The sequence below is a fragment of the Papilio machaon genome, chromosome W, assembly GCF_912999745.1.
Source record: "Papilio machaon chromosome W, ilPapMach1.1, whole genome shotgun sequence".
In the NCBI taxonomy this organism is placed as follows: Eukaryota; Metazoa; Arthropoda; class Insecta; order Lepidoptera; family Papilionidae; genus Papilio; species Papilio machaon.
In genome coordinates this window covers 736,765-758,734 of record NC_060015.1, presented here as the reverse complement: position 1 = coordinate 758,734, position 21,970 = coordinate 736,765, and the positions used below count along the sequence as shown (strand labels likewise).

General features: G+C 34.9%; 1 protein-coding gene across 1 annotated transcript; it reads left to right on the top strand.

Moving 5' to 3' along the window:
* Positions 1-286: 286 nt before the first annotated feature.
* On the top strand, positions 287-15,859 carry LOC123723326. The gene is made up of 14 exons (XM_045685907.1): positions 287-369; positions 672-1,711; positions 2,958-3,100; positions 3,451-7,355; positions 7,914-8,044; positions 8,813-8,894; positions 9,659-9,807; positions 10,526-10,621; positions 11,272-11,470; positions 11,949-12,097; positions 12,726-12,882; positions 13,720-13,819; positions 14,338-14,448; positions 15,451-15,859. Exons 2-14 carry the CDS (start codon positions 859-861, stop codon positions 15,775-15,777), a joined length of 6,402 nt encoding a protein of 2,133 aa, XP_045541863.1. The 5' UTR covers positions 287-369; positions 672-858; the 3' UTR covers positions 15,778-15,859.
* The last annotated feature ends 6,111 nt before the right edge of the window (positions 15,860-21,970 follow it).

Below are 21,970 nucleotides of genomic sequence, written 5' to 3'. Positions count from 1 at the left end.
ATAATTTTACGCCCCTGGTACGATAGTCAGTCCACTTCAAGTTGCTAACGCTGACACGCACACATTCATAACATTCTGTGGTAATTTTCGCGGCATCAAGCGTCGGTGAACTTATTTTCGATTGAATAATTTAAATCAAGATAAATATTTTACTGTTTTGTGTGTATACATTAATGTTAAGAAATAAATAAGTCAAAATTAACTAAAACAGAATGATTGTGTAAGTTTTTCGTCATTTTCTTGATTATAAAAATATGATGGCGCGTGGATGACACTTGCAGAGGGTTCCTATTCGGAACAAAATAGGACTTTGCTCAAATGATAATTTAACGTTGGAGATTTTGTGAATTGTTTAGGATCCCGTGTGTAGTAAGCGACTTGAAATTGTTACTTTAATATTTATATACTTTCTAACAAATTTATTAAAATGAAAATTAAGTTTCCGATTTGAGACTTAGTACTAAATTGCTTTTGCTCACCCGTTTGGTTGGTGTGCAACCATTATGCTCGGAGGGCATTGAAATAGCACAACGTCATGGTAACTTACCTATCTAAAATTAATTGTCATAAAAAGTCTATAAACTATATTAAAACGATTCATTTTTATTTATGAATAATTCAATAACCTAGCTGACACTGAACACAACTTCATTTCGTTTCTTTTGTTTCAGCGGATGGTTGTACAAAAATTTTATAGTACTCAATTTAATTCGCCTACATTGACTTTATTTTTACTATTCCCTTGTCGACATTTATTTGCATGTGAAAAATTACATCGAAAGTTTTATCGCCGATATTGTCGAATGAAATTACGTCAGTGTCCTAATTTACATTGTAAATGATTTATAACGGGTCGTAATGGACGAATCTGAGGATAATTTGAGTGCAGAGGATATAAAATTTGTTGACAGTACAAGTTCTATCAAAATTAAATCTAAGAAGAAATCTCTTGTTGAGAGGGAATTGGAAACAAGTTTAACTGCAAGAGTGACATCTCCTGTAACCAATTGGGACAGTAGTAGCACTAGCCGTTATGGGAGAGCTCAAAGGCTTAAATCGGAGATAGATTCCAGTGATTCTGAAAGATCAGTCACAAAAGTTATAAAGTCACCGAAGATTGACAGATCGCCGGTTCGAATGCAGTCACCTGTATATAAAATGCATGCATCTAATTCACCGTTGAATACAGAGAATTCTAAGCAAATAGAAAATAAACTTGAAACTCAAATTGAGAATATATATAATGAAAATATATCATTAAGTCGTTTTGGACCCGATGAAAAAAAAATTATATCACCTGCTAAAAAGTTTCCTAAAGTTTACATAAGACAGGACCTGATTCAAAGTAAGGAAAAGGACAAAGAAGAGACAATAACATTAATAAAAACACTCTTTTCACCTGTAAAAGTAAATAACCCATCCACTCATATGGGTAATGTCTTAGAAAGGTCTTCCGAGAAATATAGCTTAGGTACAAAGCACCTTGATACATCATCAGTGGTAAAAACATTGGATTTCGATGGCAATAAGAAGAAGAAAAAAGAAATAATAGATAGTAAAATAACATTATCAAAGAGTGAAATTTTTGACATGGAAGCAAAATGTGAATATCAAGTTGGAGACTTAGCATGGGCTAGAATGGGCACATATCCATTCTGGCCTTGCATTGTCACTAGAGATCCTGCCAGCGGAACATTTGTAAAGAAGAAATGTAAGTAAATATAAAGTTAATTAACACATTATTGACCGTTGTTGACCGGCCACTAATAAACTCGTGATACACTTTTTTTCACATCATTGTTGTTTTCTCTGTTAGTGACCATATAGTGATATTGTTAGTATAACACAAGCTGTTTCTCTCGCTTATAAGACCCACCAAATCTTTTTTTGAAAAAATATATAATAATTAATAAAATTTAAAAAAAAATGACGTATGACGTATTCAGTAACATTGTCGGTCAACAATGTGTCAACAATTAGATGATTTGGAACCCTTCATAATTTTCAATATTAAGACTAAATACTCTAAGACTCTACAATTACTACTCAATTAAGTTAAAAGCTACAATAGTAATATCTGTTTTATTTATTTGTTATTTTTCTACAAGCTGCTTGTGAGTCAAGACATCTACGGGATTGTAAGTTTTATATCTTATTAATATTATAAATGAGAATGTATGGATGGATGGATGTGTGTTAGAAGATCTGGATCTACAGAATGGCTGCATGGATCTTGCTGAAATTTGGCTTAGATCTAGAATATAGCCTGGAAGAAGACATAGACTACTAAGTTTTTTTAGGAACAGATTTTAGGAAAAGGTTAGTTTTTTAAGGAAACAAACAGTAATTAATTAGGTTTGTTATGTAATTTTATGTACTAAAATAATATTAAATATGGTAAACATTTGATATGTTGAATGATTGAAATTAAATAAGTATGTAATGATAAAATCATTATCTTCTGTTTATAGTCACAACAGAAACATGGTCTTTAAAACTTACTAATATTATAAATGTGAATGTTTGGATTGAAGGATAGACGTTTGTTTGAAAGTATCTCCAGAAAGGCTTAACGGATCTGTAGAGATGGCATAGATATAGAACATAGTCTGAAAGAACACATAGGCTACTAATTAAGTTATCGTTTAATACAGATTTGCGGCCGATAGCTAGTTATGTAATGTTTTTATGAGATACTTTTATATCTTTATTAATTTTACTAATTTTAAAATTAGAGGTGATATAATCTTTGTCAAAAATGCTGGTGCGGGTTGACTTCACACATATCTTTGAATTTCTTGGCAGATATATCTAGGTTGGATCACAATGTTTTCCTTCACAGTATCTCGTGGTTATAAAAAAAAAAAATAAGTGACACTGCGCTAGTGAGATACCTAATTAATAATTTAGGTTTTAAATTAATGTAAAAAAACTAATATTGGTTATTTCTTTTATAGTATTGGGTCGTTCGGAACGCGAAATCTTACATGTAACATTTTTGGGTGACAATGGTCGACGTGGATGGATAATGCAAAGCATGCTACGAAAGTTTCTCGGACAACTAGAGTTTGAAACAACTAGAGAAAAATTTTCAGCAGAGGTGAAAGTGCTTTTATAATTTTTTTTATCATCAGCCCACTATACATCCTCTCTGAGGGCTCGGAGCCTACTATCTCAAGGGTGCCTAGGTCATAGTCAACCTCGCTGCCCTAGAGCTGATTGACTTCACACATATTTTTGAATTTCTTTGCAGATATATGCATCTTGTATCATTATGTTTTCCTTCACTGTATGATGTACATATGTAAATCAAAACAAATTGTTACATAGCAGGATTCGAACCTAGGACCTGCGGTATACAGGTCAATTGCTTAACCTCTGAACCTCAATCAAATTACATAAGGAAAAATTATGTACGAACTATTAATTTCTTAAACACTTGATTTACAGGAAAAGAAACGGGATCCAAGATTATATGCAGCCTTCTTTATATCAGAAAAGAAACAACCCCAATGGGCTATATCAGTGGAAGAAGCAGAAACTTTACTACGTGAACCGAAAAGGCTAAGAATAGATTTATTACGTGATATGCTAGGAAATAATAAAGTTGTTGTTAAAATAGAAAAGAGAGTAACTAGAACAAATAGTGATGTTTCATTGAGTGAGAGCTTATATGACACATTGTTTTCTGAAGATGACACAAAAAATAATGATAATGAACGTTCTAAAAACAAAACGAGAAATAAATCTTTAGATGTATCAGAAGTTGTTACAGCTTGTTTAGATAACATGGCTGCAAAAACTGGTATAACTAAAATTCAAAAACAATCTCACATGGACAGGTGGTTGCATAAAGCAAAATCAAAAACACCTGAAAAATCTTTTTATAAATCACAAAATAAAACTGATAAAGAATGCAAATCGAACAATGCAAAATTAAAATCCAATGAAAATTGGTCAAGACGATCCCTCAGTCTTAGACGATCTAGAAAAGAATCTCATGATATAATTGAGGTTAAACTGTTATCACATCAAAATGAACACGATTATAGTAAGAAAAATGATGAAGAATTTACTAAACCTATTAACAATGATAAAGTTGATATGACATTAAAAGAATTAAATGAACATCCCCAAGGAATCACATTGAATGAATCACAAGAAGAAATGGTTAATGAGTCGACAAATAATCAATATAATAATGAAGATAGTTTAGTACAAAATCAATTAATTGCAATGAAAAAGGATTCAACTCCAACTAAACTAAATGATACTGAGCTAATGCAAATAGATTTAAATGATAAAGAATTAGCTAGAGCAAATTCTGAAACGCTGCCTAATAGTATAGATGAAGTTAGCAATGAATTTGAAGATGTCACTTATCTAGACCAAAATAAAGACATCTTAGATAATTCTGTTTTAGAAAAGAAAGTTCAAACTGTAGATATTGAACATAGTGTTAATGAAATTGTGGATTCAAAGTCGAATTCTGTCCGAGATGAGAGAAATATTGTTGTTGTGACTAATTTACAAAAGACACAAATTAACAAAAGTATAGATATTAAGAAAAATCATGTTGAAGTAAAAGAATTAGACCATGGGAAATCAAAGAGTGTATCAAATAAGAATTTGTTTGATTTTATGGATTCTAATGACACAGAAATACACGCGAAACCTATAGAAAATTACGTAGATTTGATAAAATCAGACAATGATTCGTCAAACAAAAGATTATGTAAATCTAGCGATGTAGAAATGGGCACAGAAAATATAGATAACCCAGAGAATTGTAAAAATCATGAAGATTTTACTGAATCAGACAATAATAGATCAAAAAATATGCCAGACAAGAATTTATGTGAGTCCAATGATATAGAAATGGATGAAGAAATTATAAATTTGCCAGATAATAGTGAAAATCATGTAGATTTCATTGAGCCAGACAATCAAATATCAAAAAGTATATTGGACAAGAATTTAGACGAGTCCAATGATATAGAAATGAAAGAGATTTGTGAAAACCAAGTTTTAAATGTAAAAAATTCAAGTACAACTGTTTGTGAGTCAATAGTATTGAATAAATCACAGAAACTAAATAAAATAAAAGATATAGAGAATAACCAGACATCAGAGAACCAAAAATCAGATTCAGAAGAGAGTGAGGAATCAATTGATAGTAGATCTTTAAAAGATGACGATCAGAATCAAATTGTAGAAGACAATCATGAAAAATTGAATAATGCTAATGTAAAATTAATTAATTCTAACGATAATGAAGTCCCTAATTCTTTCTCGAGTGGTTATTCAAGTTCAATTCCAGATGAAAATGATGTGGAGTATAATCTAATACAAATTTTTAATGATAAAGAAATTTCTTCAAACATAAATGATAGTGATTCGACATTGACTGAGGAGAAATTGCCAAACTCTAAAACATTACCCGAAGTTATTAGAGAGAATAGTGATATTAATAATCTCGATAACACAAACAATTTCATTGATAAAGTAAATAATATGCTGGAAAATAAAGAAATTGGTGAATTACATAAGAATATTATCGAAGAGACAGATATGGACGATAATCCAGATCAAAAACAGACTAGCGTTTTTAATGACGAAATGAATTCCACAGAAGTTGTTACTAAAGAAAAAAGTAACTCTGATAATCAATCAGCCAAAAGTTTAAATTCAGATGTAGAATCAGTAACTTCTGAAAATACAGAAGAATTAAGTTCCAAAAATCTTAAATCGGAGCTTGATAAGAATGAGACAAATATAGAAGAGTCACAGAAGACGAATTGGAAAGTCAAAGAGGTTATCGACGATAATAAATCATTGAAAATAACATTAGACAGAACTGTTGAAAAGAAATCAAATAAACCATCTAAAAATGAATTCGAAGATCCAGAATTTTTAAAGTATTTAGAATTTCGACAAGACGCATTAATTGACGAACATCCTGAACTAACACAAGATGAAATAACACGTTACTTGTACAAAACTTGGCTATATGAGGAAAGTTCAAAATCTGAAAGTAAACGTACAGACGAAATGGAACAAGCTAATTTAGTTAAAGGTTTAAAAAAAGAAACAACACAACCAAAAAGAGTGAAAAAGAAAATAAAAGTAGACAAAGAAATTAATGACGATGAGGATTTTATACCTAAATCAAAATCTAAACGAAGAATTGCAAGACCATATTACAATGAAGATTTCAATGAAAATTCAGATTTAGATATGGAAGATGAAGTACAATTATTTGAAATTTTCAAAAATAAATCAAACAGACAGTTTAAAGAGAAAAATAATGAAAATTCAAATGAGGAACAAATTAATATTCCAAACGGAAGTACAGAGGAATCTCGTAATGACGCAAACTTTTTAAGTGACGATGATTTTGATCAAGTCGAAGAATATTTCAGACAACTCACTGAACCAAAGCCGAATTTATTTAAAGGCCTTTTAAGAGAAAAAGTTTGTGAGATTTGTGAGAAAATTGGTAATCTAATTAAATGTAAGGGTTGTCATTATGTGTTCCATGTTGAATGTACTAAAAAAGAGACAGAAGTTATTGATAAACAATTACCTACTAGAGGAAGAAAGAAGAAGAAGAGAAATAGAGGTAGAAAACAGAAAGGTTTAGATGATTCAAACGGCTTGGATGGTGACAGTCAGAGTGATGAGAAATCTCAAGAATTGAATGCATCTGAAGAAAATTTATCAATAGACGAAGTTGAATCTCATATAATCGTAGACGCGAATAACTTCGAAGCTCAATTGAGTGATAAAATGAAAGAAATACTCGACACACAAAACGAGTATGACTTAGATTCAAGTGAACAAGAACTCCATTGGAGCGATACAGAAGTGGGTAAATGTAAAATAATCGATATCAAACTACCAAAGAAAAATCAGATATCGGATACAGATTATTCTGATTTCAAATGCCATAATTGTGTACGATATGACAAACCTATTTGTTTTGTATGTAGATCTGCCACTTCACCAAAAGATGGCATAGAATTCAGACAGAGGTGTCAATTGGCTCATTGTAATAGGTACTATCATTTAGAGTGTTTGGAACATTGGCCTCAAACGCAATATCACTCTGGTGAAGTTCTTAGAAATAATAAAAATATTAAAGGGTTTTTCGAGCCTGTCGTTTGTCCGCGACATGTGTGTCATACGTGTGTCAGTGATGACCCTAGAGGTTGTAAAACTAGATTCAGTGGTGATAAGTTAGCTCGGTGTGTGAGATGTCCAGCGACCTATCATTCCTTCACTAAATGTCTTCCCGCTGGTTCTCAGATATTGTCAGCGTCACATGTGATTTGTCCAAGACATTACGAGCACAGGTGAGTCTAAAAATGTATTGTTTCCTAATAAAATGCTCAAAGCTAACCTCTAGTTCAGTATCTTAAACTTAGTACTTTATTTAAGGAACTCTAAACGAAGAACGTAAAATTTGACAAAATTAAATGTGGATAAAGTGTGCATAACTTTAGAAAAAAAAAGTGGCAGAACCTGCAACAACAATTGTTAGGTGTATGAATGAGACGGAACAACCGGTGAAATACCACAACCTCACAGAAGACAGGCCTCAAGTGGAAGTAATTCCAACTATAGTCTGATGAGTGTGGTGCTGGAGGACTCATTTTAGTCCACGTTGCCTTCCCACCTTTCTCTTTTAAGGAAATTTATGGAAAGGGGAAGTGGATTTGGCAGAGGAGAAGACGCCTCTTTCTGTGCGAATATCCTCTATCGATTCCACTTCCCCTTTCGCTATTTAGGCGAATTCAAGTAGCCGCACACTCATTTGCAACCTTATAATGTAAAAAAAAACATTAATTATGTAATTTCGACCAATGGGCGACCGTTAGTAAATAGTAAAATAAAAATAATTTATATTATAGGCCGGGCAAAGTGCCTTGTCATGTGAACACTGGTTGGTGTTTCATCTGTGCATTGGGTGGTTCTCTCATCTGCTGCGAGTACTGTCCCACTTCATTCCACGCTGAGTGCCTTAATATCAAACCACCTGAAGGTAAGACTCCCTTAAAACAGATTGGGGCGGAGAGTAAAGTACATTATTTTGTCTCAAATAAAATTGAGCTTTAACAAATTGAAATAAAGTTTAATTTTACTTTGAATGTTTTTTTCATATGAAAAATAAAATTAAACCATGTTTCAATCATATAAAGCTAAGTTTTATTTGAGACTAGCTTGCGCCCACGACTAAAACCGCGCGAAATTAAAAAAAATTGTATTAAGTGGCATATGCGTTCTTCCAAACTATGTTTTACATCTGTGACTAATTTCATCAAGATACGTGTAACTGTTCCGGAGATATCTTGAAACAAACATTAATACGTAATATTAGTAAGATAAAAATCTGCTTTGTTTTCCCCTTTGTTTGTGTTAACGGATTTTAATCCATAACTATCTTAAAAAGTTACATTAAAATAATAAAAAAAGTGTAGTTTGAACTATGTTATTGTTTCTAACATTTTTGTAATGAAATTTAAATCTTACTAATATTATAAATGTGAATGTTTAGATGTATGGATGGATGGATGTTTGTTAGAAGGTATCTCAGGAACGGCTCAACGGATCTTGATGAAATTTGGCACAGATGTAGAACATAGTCTGGAAGAACACATAGGCTACTTACTAGTTTTTTTTATAATTCAGCGCGGACGGAGTCGCGGTAGACAACTAGTTATACTATAATTTTATTATGACAGTCAATATGTCGTTTCATTTCATGTGATTTCTCCTGTATATGTTTTCAGACATTTTGTATATTTTCTAGGTGGATATATGTGTGAGGATTGTGAGACGGGATGCTTACCTTTGTATGGAGAAATGGTTTGGGTCAAATTAGGACATTATAGGTTAGTATTCTGTTTTATAACATTATAAGATGAATAAGTTTTTTTAGATGAAGCTGGCAATACAAAAAGCATGTGGCAACACTAGTAAATTGAAATTTGTTTGGTAAGATATTAGTAGAGGACATACTCTTTGACAGTTGCGATGTTTTTTTGAACAAAGATTATATTCGTTGATATAAAAAACTAAAAAAAATAGTTCTGAGGGCTTTATCCTAAAAATATTTTAAAATACAAGTCAACTTCGTCTTTACCTAAAAGAATAAATCTCTGACTAATTACATTCCCATATGAAAAGAATTCTTATGGCATTTACTTTTGGTTTCTGACACCAAAATCCTATCTTTCATTATTGACAAAACAGAGATAATAATTTTTAAACATGGATTTTGGTTTCAGAAACCTACGTATATTCTTTTATTGTATCCAAACTACTGTAGGGAGCGACGGTGGCTCATGAGTTAAGCACTCGACTTGCAATATGCAGGTCGTGGTTTCGAATCCCGCCATGTACCAATGTGTTTTTGATTTATATATGTACATTTATCCGACGTTATTACAATGAAGGAAACATTGTGATGAAACATATCTGAGAAGAAATTCAAAGATTTATGTGAAGTCAACATGCACTGGGTTGTGGTTGACTATGTTCTAGTCACCCCTAACTTAGGGTAGGCTCCGAGTCCCTCAGTGGGGATGTATAGTGAGCTGATGATGATGAACTACTAAATCGAAGTATTTTAATGAACATGTGATATCTATTACAGATGGTGGCCTGGAATAATCCTGCATCCGTCAGAGATCCCTCCCAACATCTTAGCTGTGAAACATTCACCCGGAGAGTTTGTTGTCAGATTCTTTGGTCAATATGATCACTACTGGGTTAATAGAGGACGAGTATTTCCCTTCCAAGAAGGTAAGAAATGCTTAGATGGATGGATGGATGGATATTTGTTACTAGGTATGTCCAGAACAACTCAACGTATCTTGATGAAATTTGTCACAGATGTAGAACATAGTCTGGAAGAACACATAGACTACTTAGTAGTTTTTTTTAAATGATTACTTGAGAGTATGTACGATATGAAATGTCTTAATTCTGTGTTCAGAAAAAATATTTCTGCACTAAAGATTCTTTGTTCACAGTCACATGTTAAAAATACACGTCTGGATATTTTTTATGTCAACTGATGATTGAGATATATTAAGCTATTGAAATTTATTATTAAACTAGCTGTCGTCCGCGATTCCGTCCATGCGGAATTAAAAAAAAAACATAATAAGTAGCGTATGTGTTCTTCCAGACTATGTTCTATATCTGTGCCAAATTTAATAGAGATCCGTTTAACCGTTTTGCAGATACCTTCTAACAAACATCCATCTATCCATTCCATTCCATTCATTTTTTTTTATTTATATTGCGTAAAACTTTCAATTGCATATCTCGAAATGACAACAAAAGCCTTCGACATTAACTGAAAATTACCGTTACCATGGCAACCATTCATCTTTGCTGTGGGATAACTTAAAATTCACTAAGTTTTTAACATTCGCATTTATAATATTAGTATGACTAATATTAAAGTAATTATCATTGACTTAACATTTAATAATATGCCAAAAATAATTTTCAGGTGATACGGGAAAAGTTTCAAATCAGAAGTCAAAGATTGATGCAGCATTCAATATGGCGATGAAACACGCGCAAAGAGCTTGCGAGATATTGAAAAGTAAGTTATATTTTCTAAGCAAATAAAATAAGAAGATAAGTGAGTTAAGCTCAGAGGTTAAGCACTTAACTTGCAATCTACAGGTCTAGAGTTCGAATCCCGACATGTACCAATGTGTTTTTCGATTTTCGATTTACATATGTATTTATCCGACGTTCTTACGATGAAGGAAAACATCGTGATGCTGCACATATCTGAGAAGAAATTCAATGATATGTGTGAAGTCAACCTGCACTTGGCCAGCGTGGTTGACTATGGCCTAGTCACCCCTAACTTGGGGTAGGCTCCGAGTCCCTCGGTGGGGACGTATAGTGAGCTGATGATGAAATCGGGTGCGGTATAAAAAAACATAGAAGGGAAGTGACCATACAGAAGATAGTAAGTAAGTGGAAGTAATTCCGCGTACAGTATGATGAGTGTGGTGCCGGAGACCTAATTTTAGTCCTCTTTCCCTTCCCAACCTTTTTCTTATAAGAAAAGATGGAGATGGGGATTTGACAAAGAAAATGACGGATATGTTGGAGAAATATCCTTTTTCTGTGCGTCTCCTACTCTGTCGAATATGGATGTTTGTTTCTTTATTTCGGTGAATTCAGGTGGCATCTTGCTGGTTGTCAACCTATGGTATAAAATATGTAATTATTATCCAGAAGTGTCACCAAATGAAGAAGAGCCTCCGGATTTCGCATCTTCTCTTCTCCCGCCACACTATGTGAAGCTGAAGGTGAACAAGCCGTGCGGATCTCTGTGCGGGAAGAAGATAGATGTAGAGGAGAGCTCGCTGACACAGTGTGAGTGCAATCCTGATGAAGAGGATCCTTGTGGACCTTACTCACAGTGTCTCAATAGGTGAGTTAAAGAACACATAGAATGTTAAAAAAAGATACAATAAAATACAATTTTATTCGTAACTAGCTGTCGCCCGCGACACCGTCCGCGTGAAATAATAAAAAAAACTTAATTAGTAGTCTGTACGTTCTTACAGATTCTTTTACATCAGTGTTAAATTTCATCAAGATCCGTTGAGGCGTTCTAGAGATACTTTCATACAAATATCCATCTATCCATCCAACCATCCATCCATCCATCCATCCATCCATCCATCCATCCATCCATCCATCCCATCCCATCCCATCCATGTTTTATTGTTTATATTGCGTAAAACTTTCAATTGAATATCTCGAAATGACAACAAAAGCTTTCGACATTGGTTGAAAATTACCGTTACCATGGCAACCATTCATCTTTGCTGTGAGATAACTTAAATTTCACTAAGTTAAGTTTCACTTTTCGTGTTTACCTGCAAAAATGAGATGTTATGTCCCAGGATGCTGCTAACAGAGTGTGGTCCATCTTGTCGTGCGGGCGAGCGTTGTAATAACCGAGCGTTTGAGAAGCGCCTCTACCCCAAACTGGTGCCATACCGCACCCCACAGAGGGGGTGGGGGTTGAAGACTTTGGAGGATATCAAAGCAGGTAATTATAAAAATAGAAACAACTTAATACAATATCGGTTATAACGACTCATCGGTTATTATGACCAACGTTGGTTATATAGACGTCAGCAACAACATCAGTTGCACAAATTGTCCTCGCTCAGTGAAATACCACGATCTTACAGAAGACAGACGTCAAGTGGAAGTAATTCTACATACAGTCTGATGAGTGTGGTGCTGGAGGACTCATTTTAGTCTTCTTTCCCTTCCCACCCTTTCTTATAAGGAAAGGATGGGAAGGGGAGGTGGATTTGATGGAGATGTATAGGAAGGTTAAATATTCTCTTTTTGTGCGTCTCCTTCGTCGATTGAGGGTAGACAACGCATCTGCAATTGCGAATGTCTGAGCAGCGGCCGCTTCGCCATTTTAGCGAATTCAGACCGCTTGTTTGTCATCTTATAAATATAAATTTGTTAAATAGTAAATATAATTAGGTCTTTGGAGTCGGAAATAGTATTATTGATTGAATTGAGATTTCATACACATAATTGAGACAGGTCGCTTCGCCATTTCGGCGAATTCATGTGGTTGCTTGCTCGTTTGTCACCTTGTAATATAATATAAAAGTTATAATTAAAATATATAATTAAAAATATATTGTTTGCAGGTCAATTCGTGATAGAGTATGTGGGAGAAATAATAGATGAAGAGGAGTTTAAGAGAAGAATGCAGAGGAAATACGAGATACGAGATGAGAACTATTATTTCCTAACTCTAGATAAAGAGAGAATGATTGATGCTGGACCTAAAGGGAATCTGGCTAGGTAAGTGTTACTATCGCACTCAGAGTTGTTAATTGGCCACTGAGGATGTAGATTTAGCTTAGTAGGTACCACTTAGCAATTCTGCGTAAGGCACTTTGCAAGATGGTGAATTTCATAGGTATGATAAAAAGTTGGACAAATTATTTTCTCTCCCTCTTCCCACTCTTTTCTTATAAGGCAAGGATTTAATGGAGGAGGAGGCATTGGAAGAGAATATATTCTCTTTTCTGTGCGTCTCCTACTACGTCGCTTAAATGTAGGCAACGCATCTGTACTTGCGGATGTCTGAGCAGCGTTCGCTTCGCCATTTTAGCGAATTCAGACCGCGTCATTGTCATCTTTTAAATATAAATTTGTTTAATAGTAAATATAATTAGGTCTTTGATGTCGGAAATAGTAATATTGATTGAATTGTGATTTCATACACATTAGTGTACAGCGACCATCGACAATCTATTTTCCCTTTTTCATGTTGGGAAGGCGGGGGGGGGGGGGTTTGAAAACCAGCTCAATACTGTATCCTGACCGGTGTTGAAGCTGAACCTCCCTTTTGCCATTACTGAACATTTTAGTCCTCTTTCCCTTTCTACCCTTTTCTTATTAGGAAAGGATGTGAAGAGGAATTGGATTTGGCGGAAGAGGGGACGCATAGGAAAGGGAAATATCCTCTTTCTGTGTGTCCCCTTCTCTGTTGATTAATGGTAGGCAACACATCTGCATTTGTGGATGTCTTTTGTTGTCGAATGTTTTTCTATGGCAATCATAAGTTATTATTATTATTTAAAATCTTTTATAAATATTAATAAAACAATGTTAAGGTTTGTTTTTTTATTTCAGATTCATGAATCACTGCTGCGAGCCGAACTGTGAGACACAGAAGTGGACGGTACTGGGTGATGTCAGAGTGGGACTGTTTGCTATGAGAGATATACCAGCTGTATGTTTTTATATCTTACTAATATTATAAATGCGAATGTATGGATGGATGGATGTTTGAAGGTATCCCCGGAACGGTTCAATAGTTCTTGATGAAATTTTGCATAGTCTGGAAGAATACATAGGTAACATATAATATAGAAGCGTCGATGGCTCAGGTGATAAGCACTTGACTTGTAATCTGCAGGTCTTGAGTTCGAATCCCGCCATGTAAAAATGTGTTTTTCGATTTACATATGTACATTTATATTACGTTCTTACGGTGAAGGAAAACATTGCTGCACATATATGAGAAGAAATCTTACTAATATTATAAATGCGAATGTTTGGATGTATGTGTGTATGGATGGATGTTTGTTTGAAGATATCTGCAAAACGGCTCAATGGATTTTAATGAAATTTGTCACAGATGTAGAACATAGTCTGGAAGAACACATAGACTACTTATTATGTTTTTTTTAAATCCCGCGCGGACGGAGTCGCAGGCGACAGCTAGTAATATTTTTAATATTTTTACAGAATAGTGAAGTTACTTTCAACTACAATCTCCAATGCGCTGGAATTGAGAAGAAACAATGTCTTTGCGGAGCTAAAAGATGTTCAGGTTATATTGGAGCTAAACCTAAACAGGTTAGTTTAAGTTTTTTTTTTAGTTTAAGTTATCATCATCATCATCAGCTCACTATACGTCCCCACCGAGGGACTCGGAGCCTACCCCAAGTTAGGGGTGACTAGGCCATAGTCAACCACGCTGGCCAAGTGCAGGTTGACTTCACACATATCATTGAATTTCTTCTCAGATATGTGCAGGTTGCATCACGATGTTTTCCTTCACCGTAAAAACGTCGGACAAATACATATGTAAATTGAAAACACATTGGTAAATGGCGGAATTCGAACTCAAGACCTGCAGATTGCAAGTCAAGTGCTTAACCTCTGAGCCACCGACATTCTATTTAAGTTATTTTTGTTGTAATTTTAAGTCAACTATCTGTATAAAGTTTTACTGAAAATCAGCCTTTGATGTTGAGTGGCTATATTTTGTTTTATTTTTAACGAGTTGACACATGGGTAGAAAGAGCACTCATATTCCCGACGTGCTAATTACGTATATTTTACAGTAGCTAATAATACATGTATATTGAATTACAATTTATAGAAAGAATTTGTAACTTTGTCCTGTTGAAGGAATTATGTATCTCCAAAAACCTATTGTGATTTTAATTTTTTTTTTTTAGAGGAATTGAAAGATTTTTTTTGTATGAATGTTTTGTCTGTGATCATGATTATTTTCGCAATGGAAAAAGTACATTAATTTTTATTTATACAACTGTAATAATAATAATAAAATAATATTAATTATTATTATATAACTAGCTTTTACCCGCGACTTCGTCCACGCGGAATAAAAAAAAATGCACACAAGATAAAAAAGTCCCTATGTCCGTCTCCTAGTTCTAAGTTACCTCCCCATCAATTTTCAGCTCAATCAGTTCCACCGATCTTAAGTTATAAATAGTGTAACTAACACGACTTTCTTTTATATATATAGATAGATATAATATTGTTATTTCTCAAATGTTAATTGTTAATATTAAAAAAAATCTAAATCTAAAATATTTATTATTTCAGAACGAACAACCAAAGAAGAAAAAGGACGTAACAAAACGTACATATAAAAAGCGTAAAGTGGAATATTCTCCAACTGTTAGACCGAAGCCTGTCAAACGACAAACATCACGCTCTAACCCAAAGGAGCTGACAGAGATAGAGAAAGATTTACTTATTATAAAACTTGCTACAAGTGGAATGTCAAGTGATTCAGATTGTAGCGGGAGATTGAGTGTAGATAGTGCTAAAGAGAGAAGAAATATGAAAAGAAATAGAGATAAAATATCTTGTGATGATTTATATAATGATTTTTCTTCCAGTAATAAAAGATTTAAAGAAGATGATTGATTTGTAAAAATGGCGGATTCCAAAGAAATCTTCTTATATATAAAATTCTCGTGTCACAGTTTTCGTTCCCGTACTCCTCCGAAACGGCTTGACCGATTCTCATGAAATTTTGTGAGCATATTCAGTAGGTCTGAGAATCGGCCAACATCTATTTTTCATTTTTTTTAACTGCGCGCGGACGGAGTCGCGGGCGACAGCTAGTTGTGTATAAATTAATATTTTGTCACTTTTTAGATGGAATTATGGGAAAATTATTAAACATCTTTTGTAAGAGTTATAATAATTATTAAAGTTATTGTAATTATTTGATTAAAGCCGCATTCACATTTGTCTGACGTGTTGTGTCGTGATGCTTTCTGTCGTGATGGCTACTGTTCACATCTATGTGACGCGTTATGACGCATTTTTAATCAGTTCCGTTATAGCTCTCGGAGAGTTTACACATTCGCAATGTTTTTTCATGAATCATCCGATTCGGATTCAGATTATGAAGAAGATATGCAGTTATTGGCACTGGCAACACTTCTAATAAAACAAAAAAAGAGAAGAAGATATTAGATACATCCAGTAAATACAAAAAGATAGTTTAGTTTTAATAGATTGATCCTTATATTGTTTACATTTTGTATCATAAATCGCTTTATATTGTCGTACGTACTCGATCAGCTCGTCGTCCATACCTTCTGACGCGTCACAACACGACACGTGCGCGTGCACACTAGTCCGACCCGCTGTGTCGTGTCGCTGCGCCGTCCCCCGCACCTCACCCAACTGACGCGGACCGGGATCGCTACTGACGCGACACGACACAAGCCATCACGACACACTGCGTCAGAGAAGTGTGCACGCAACCATATTAATTGTATGAGACCGATACCTTTCTGACGCATCACGACACAACACGTCAGACAAATGTGAATGCGGCTTAACACTTTCAATGCTACAATATTTTTTTATTAAAGTGAACGTATTTAACAACAGCATTGTGTTTGTGGGATTAAAGTGAATAGATTTTTTTTTAATAAATATACAAGAGGATAATAGAAATTGAGTAAAATCTATATTAATGTTTTTATCTTTGGATTTTGACTATTTTTTTTTAAGTAAAGACTTGAATTAATAAAATGATGTGACTTGTTTATCGATAAATATATCGATAAATTTATGGGACCTTAAAAATACTTCTACCATTTTGTCTGTTTTTTTTTTTTTATCGAATTCTAAGAAATATGGTTGAGTGCATTATTTTTTTTTGTTCATTGTAATTACATAATATTTTTAAGATGTTTTAGTTTTTAGTTTTATGTTATATAGAAAAAAAATTAATTTTCTTTTGCAATAAAACTAATATGTATCCGTATTATGAAGTTTATTATTTTATCATTTTAGTTTTTATCAAAGTAGTAAGAAATTAAAAAACACATAAAAAGTAGTCTATGTGTTCTTCCAGACAGTTTTACATCTGTACCAAATTTCATCAAGATCCGTTGAACCGTTCTGGAGATACCTTCAAACTTCCATACATCTAAACCAGGGATTCCTAAAGTGGTTCCAAAAGTTAAAGTATTGCTAATTCTCACTTTGTCTTCTATTGACCTAAGTCAGAATCTATATATATAAAAGTAAGTCGTGTTAGTTACACTATTTATAACTCAAGAAGGGCTGAATCGATTTTACTGAAAATTAGTGGGCAGGTAGCTTAGAACCAGGAAACGGACAGGATAATTTTTACCCCGTTTTTTATTTTTTATTCCGCGCGGACGGAGTCGCGGGTAAAAGCTAGTTTATAATAATAATTGATCTTAAAAATAGGAAATTTGGCCATGGAAGGGTCTGAGGTAACAGTTCATTTTGGGAAAGAGGTCACTTGTCCAAAATAGTTTGGGGAACCCTGATCTAATAAAAATTCGAATTTATAATAGAGAGAAGTAAGATTTTAACGAAGCACTTGATTGTTGTAGTTCTTCAATTTACAAATAAATGGCGTTGTTCTCAAAAAATATTTACTCCGATGTTTCTGAAAGAATTATAAGTCCGGGAGCCAGCAACAGATTTTCATGACCAAGTCCCTCCCAATCGAAAATTCGTAAAATGCATAAGGGACTTATACTATGAATACTCGCGACCATCAGCTGCGACTCCGTGGGTGGGGTGGGCAGTGGCAGCCTCCCAAACATGGAGAAAAAAAATTTTTTTTCAGTCATTGCCTCTCATTTGAAAATTTGTCAGAGTATAGTTTATGTAGTATTTTGAAAGAAAAACATAGTCAGCTGACCATAACACGGTGGATTATACGTCAGCTGGCTCCTTAACATAAAAAAATTTTTTTTTTCAGTGATTTCCTCTCAACTAAAAATTTACCTGGCGATCGTTTATATGCTACTATGAATGAAAATAAACGTCAGCTTGCTGTATCTCGGTGGAAAGTTTGTCAGCTGGTACCTTGAAAGGTGTAACGCAACAGCATCTATGACTCACTGAAACTTATCAGCTGACGACTTTTCCCTCGACTTACAGCTAGCTGATTTTTTTTATTATTTACTAGAGTATTTTAAAGGCAAAAGTGCAAGCAACATTCCCTAAACAAAGAGTTACAGATTATCTATTTTATTGCCGGCTTTCTTCACCGCGCCGCGGATGCCATAAAAGATTTAATGCTTATGGCACTATTGTTTACAACGGCTTGCAATTTGCAAGAACCACGGGACCAGATTGTAGTGTATTGAAGGTAGTTATGAAAAGTAATAAATCAGTTGGCATCCGACCGCAGTGTTTTATTGACGTATCTTACACTCGCTATTATGTACTTAGCACATCGGCGTATCACACCATAAAATTTCTTAGAAGTTTATTTGCGAGGTTCGGCCTACCGGAAAAGCTCGTTACGGATAACGGGCCTCCGTTTCAAAGCGCGGAATTAGGGAATTTTGTGATAGAAATATGATACGTCACATAACTTCTTCGCCCTATAGACCGCAAGGTAACGGTGCAGCCGAGAACTGTGTTAAAATAGTAAAAAAAAACTATTAAGAAAGCCGTTATAGAAGGTAGGGACATCCATACTAGTTTATATCGGTTCCTAATGCAGTATAGAAATTGTGAACATGCAACAACAGGGGTTGCGCCCGCGGTGGCGCTCCTCGGACATCGTTTGCGTAACAGGCTAGACGTGATGCGCCCGAGCACCGCAAAAATAGTCGAGGAAGCGCAGGACAAACAAGTACTCAACTCCTCGGGACTCGCTAGAAACTTTAAGGTAGGGGATAAAATATTATCTAGAAATTATTCAACTAATAAGCATAAGTGGGTCGAAGGGAAAATTTTACAACAAACCGGTCCGGTGTCGTATAAAATTATGAATAATGATGGGGATGTATACCGACGGCACACGGACCAAATTTTACCTCGGAGTAACAATAGGTTCTCATGGGACATAGAAAACGAATCGGATAATTATAGTAACATGGATGAGTACGTCAACACGAGACCGCGGAATAGAAATAACAATTATGAAGGTGATACTTTCGATATTAATTACGATGCGTACACGACGGCTCAGCCGCAGCCCGACAGTGACACAGGCACTGCGTCGGCGCCGACCACTGAGGCTGTAGGGCCAGCGGAGGCTGAAGATAGCACCTGGGCGGTTCCCGGAAGTTCCAACCAGGTGAGCACGTTATCCGGAGAATTAAATGAGAGGGCAAAAAGAGCGCTTCGTCGCGAATGGCGAACGAAAGGGATGGAGTAAGGTCAAGTAAAAAAAAAAAAATCGTTACAGCACTTGGTCACATTTATCGCATTTCTTTTCGTTTATTTATTTATTAATTTTAATTTATTATTATTAAACAAGCTTTTTGTTAAATATTAGTAAAATGTAATAATTAATATTAAAATTAATATCAACATAAAATAAGTTATATGATGTAAGATGAATAATTAGTTTCACTTGGTGGAGGAAGAAAATAGTAGATGTAAGTTAAACTTGTTAAAATGTATTTGAAAGAAATCTGTAAGTTTATTTAGTTCATAGATTATCAAAATGTTATTAATTAGGAGAGAGATGTGTAGTGTATTGAAGGTACTTATGAAAAGTAATAAATCAGTTGGCATCCGACCGCAGTGTTTTATTGACGTATCTTACACAGATTTTACACAGGTTCCGGTTCCGGCTGTCATACAAGTTAAACGCGTATAAACTGCTCTCCCGCGCTTTTAAAACGATTTTGTTAACATTTTTAATTATATCCACCAAAATAACAGTGCATTGTGTATTTGTGCATGAAAGTGAAAACAAAAAAAGAAAAGTAGTGCGAAAGGTCCGACAAATAGTGATTATTAAGAAATATAAACAACACAAGATGAGCGAAGAATGACGGTTAATCAGTGATAGTCACATAATATTTACAAACCGCTACTCAAATCAGTTCTGCCAATAGCTACAATGTCTATTAATTGACAGTGACAAGTAGCGCTACTCAAATCAGGACTACCAATATCACTAAGCTGACGTTCCTGCGACAGTGACAAGCACTTGGACTCTGCTTTCTGGTTGAGTGCGTAGTACAAGTGTTTTTTTTAGTTGCGGTTATTTTATTTAGATTTACGTTATCTGAGACAATCTGTTGATTTGCTTTTTGTGTTATTTGTTTGGTTATTGGTTTCGTGATTGTCTAAGGTAAGTTCCCTTAGTTTAAGTTAAAACTAGTAGTCCAAAATGGATACCGACCCTCCCGATCCTGGGGGTGGTTATGAAAATTGTAATATACTCCCACAGACAGATGGTTCTTTGAATAATAATAGAAAAAGGACTAATTATGATCATGATTATGTTCAACATTACGTTGTTAAAAAAACTGGTGATCTCCCTATTCCTTCTATTCAATCAACGTACATAACCCCTGAATTTACTCTGAGAAAAAATAAATATGAAGGCTCTGAATCCCCTTTTTTAGTTCATGTTTCCAAAAAAGAAAATGAGTCGTCTTTAGGTGTTTCTCTAAGACCAATCCACTTTGGATATTTTTTGTCAAAAAATAATATTAAAAATGTACTGGCTGATGGTGTGAAACGTGTTGGTCGCAATCGCATATCGGTTGAGTTCAAGTCAGCGTCAGATGCTAACTCTTTTCTCGAGCTACCCACTCTAACGCAATATAATTATGAGGCAGTAATCCCCTCATACAATGTTACCCGAATGGGGATTATTAGAAATATGCCCACCGAGTGGTCATTGGAAGAAATTGTTGAGGAATTAAACTCTGACCTTACCCAGCGAGGCCTAGGTAAAATAGTACGAGCTCGCCGACTTAATAGAAAAGTCCGAAGTGAAGGTGGGCCCCCCTCGTGGGTTCCCACTCAATCCATTGTACTTACTTTCTCAGGACAAAGGATACCAGAACATGTTTATGGCTTTTATAATTCTATACCTGTTGAAATATATTTGTTGCCAACAATTCAATGCAACAAGTGTTGCAGATTTGGGCATGTCAAGTCACAATGCAGGTCGAAACCCCGCTGCTTTGTCTGTTCCCAACCTCATGAAGGAGAAACATGTGACAAAACATCTCCAACTTGCCTGTACTGCTCTGGAAGTCATAGAGCCAATGACCAAACCTGCCCTGAATTCGATAGACAAAAAAAAATTAAGTATGTCATGTCCACTGAAAATAAATCCTATCAAGAGGCTTCTGCAAGGTACCCCCGCACCGGCATGCGTTCATATTCTGGATCAACTAGTAAGATCTCTTCTGTTTCATGTTCCCCCCAATCTTCCTCCCCTCGTACTCCACTGAAATCTTCAAGCCGTAAAACTGTGTTTCTTCCACGCCGGACATCTACTCCGGCCTCAAGCCCTGGTTATGATCGCCGTGCGCTCCAAAGGATCACGGAATACCCTCCCTCGTCTCTCTCCAAGGGATGTGCCATTTCCAATACATCAATTTCAGCTTCTGATGATTCAATGCCACAGGGCAATGAAATATCTTCCGTATTGAATTTCTTCTCACGGCTTTCCGAAGTCGATTTACCGAACAATCTTAGAGAAAAACTTACTCAGCGTCTATTCTCCCTTCCCGATGGCTCCTCGCAATATTCTGCAATGGAACTGTCGTAGCGTTAGACATAAAAAGCACGAACTTATCGACCTAATCAATACCCACAGTCCTGTTATCGTTGCCATTCAGGAGACTTGGTT

Bases quoted from the DNA above. Each gene is read 5' to 3' on its own strand.
- LOC123723326 (XM_045685907.1), top strand. From the start codon at position 859: ATGGACGAATCTGAGGATAATTTGAGTGCAGAGGATATAAAATTTGTT. The intron at 8,045-8,812 runs GTAAGACTCCCT...TATATTTTCTAG, and splicing joins TAATATCAAACCACCTGAAG to GTGGATATATGTGTGAGGAT. The intron at 10,622-11,271 runs GTAAGTTATATT...ATTATTATCCAG, and splicing joins AGCTTGCGAGATATTGAAAA to AAGTGTCACCAAATGAAGAA.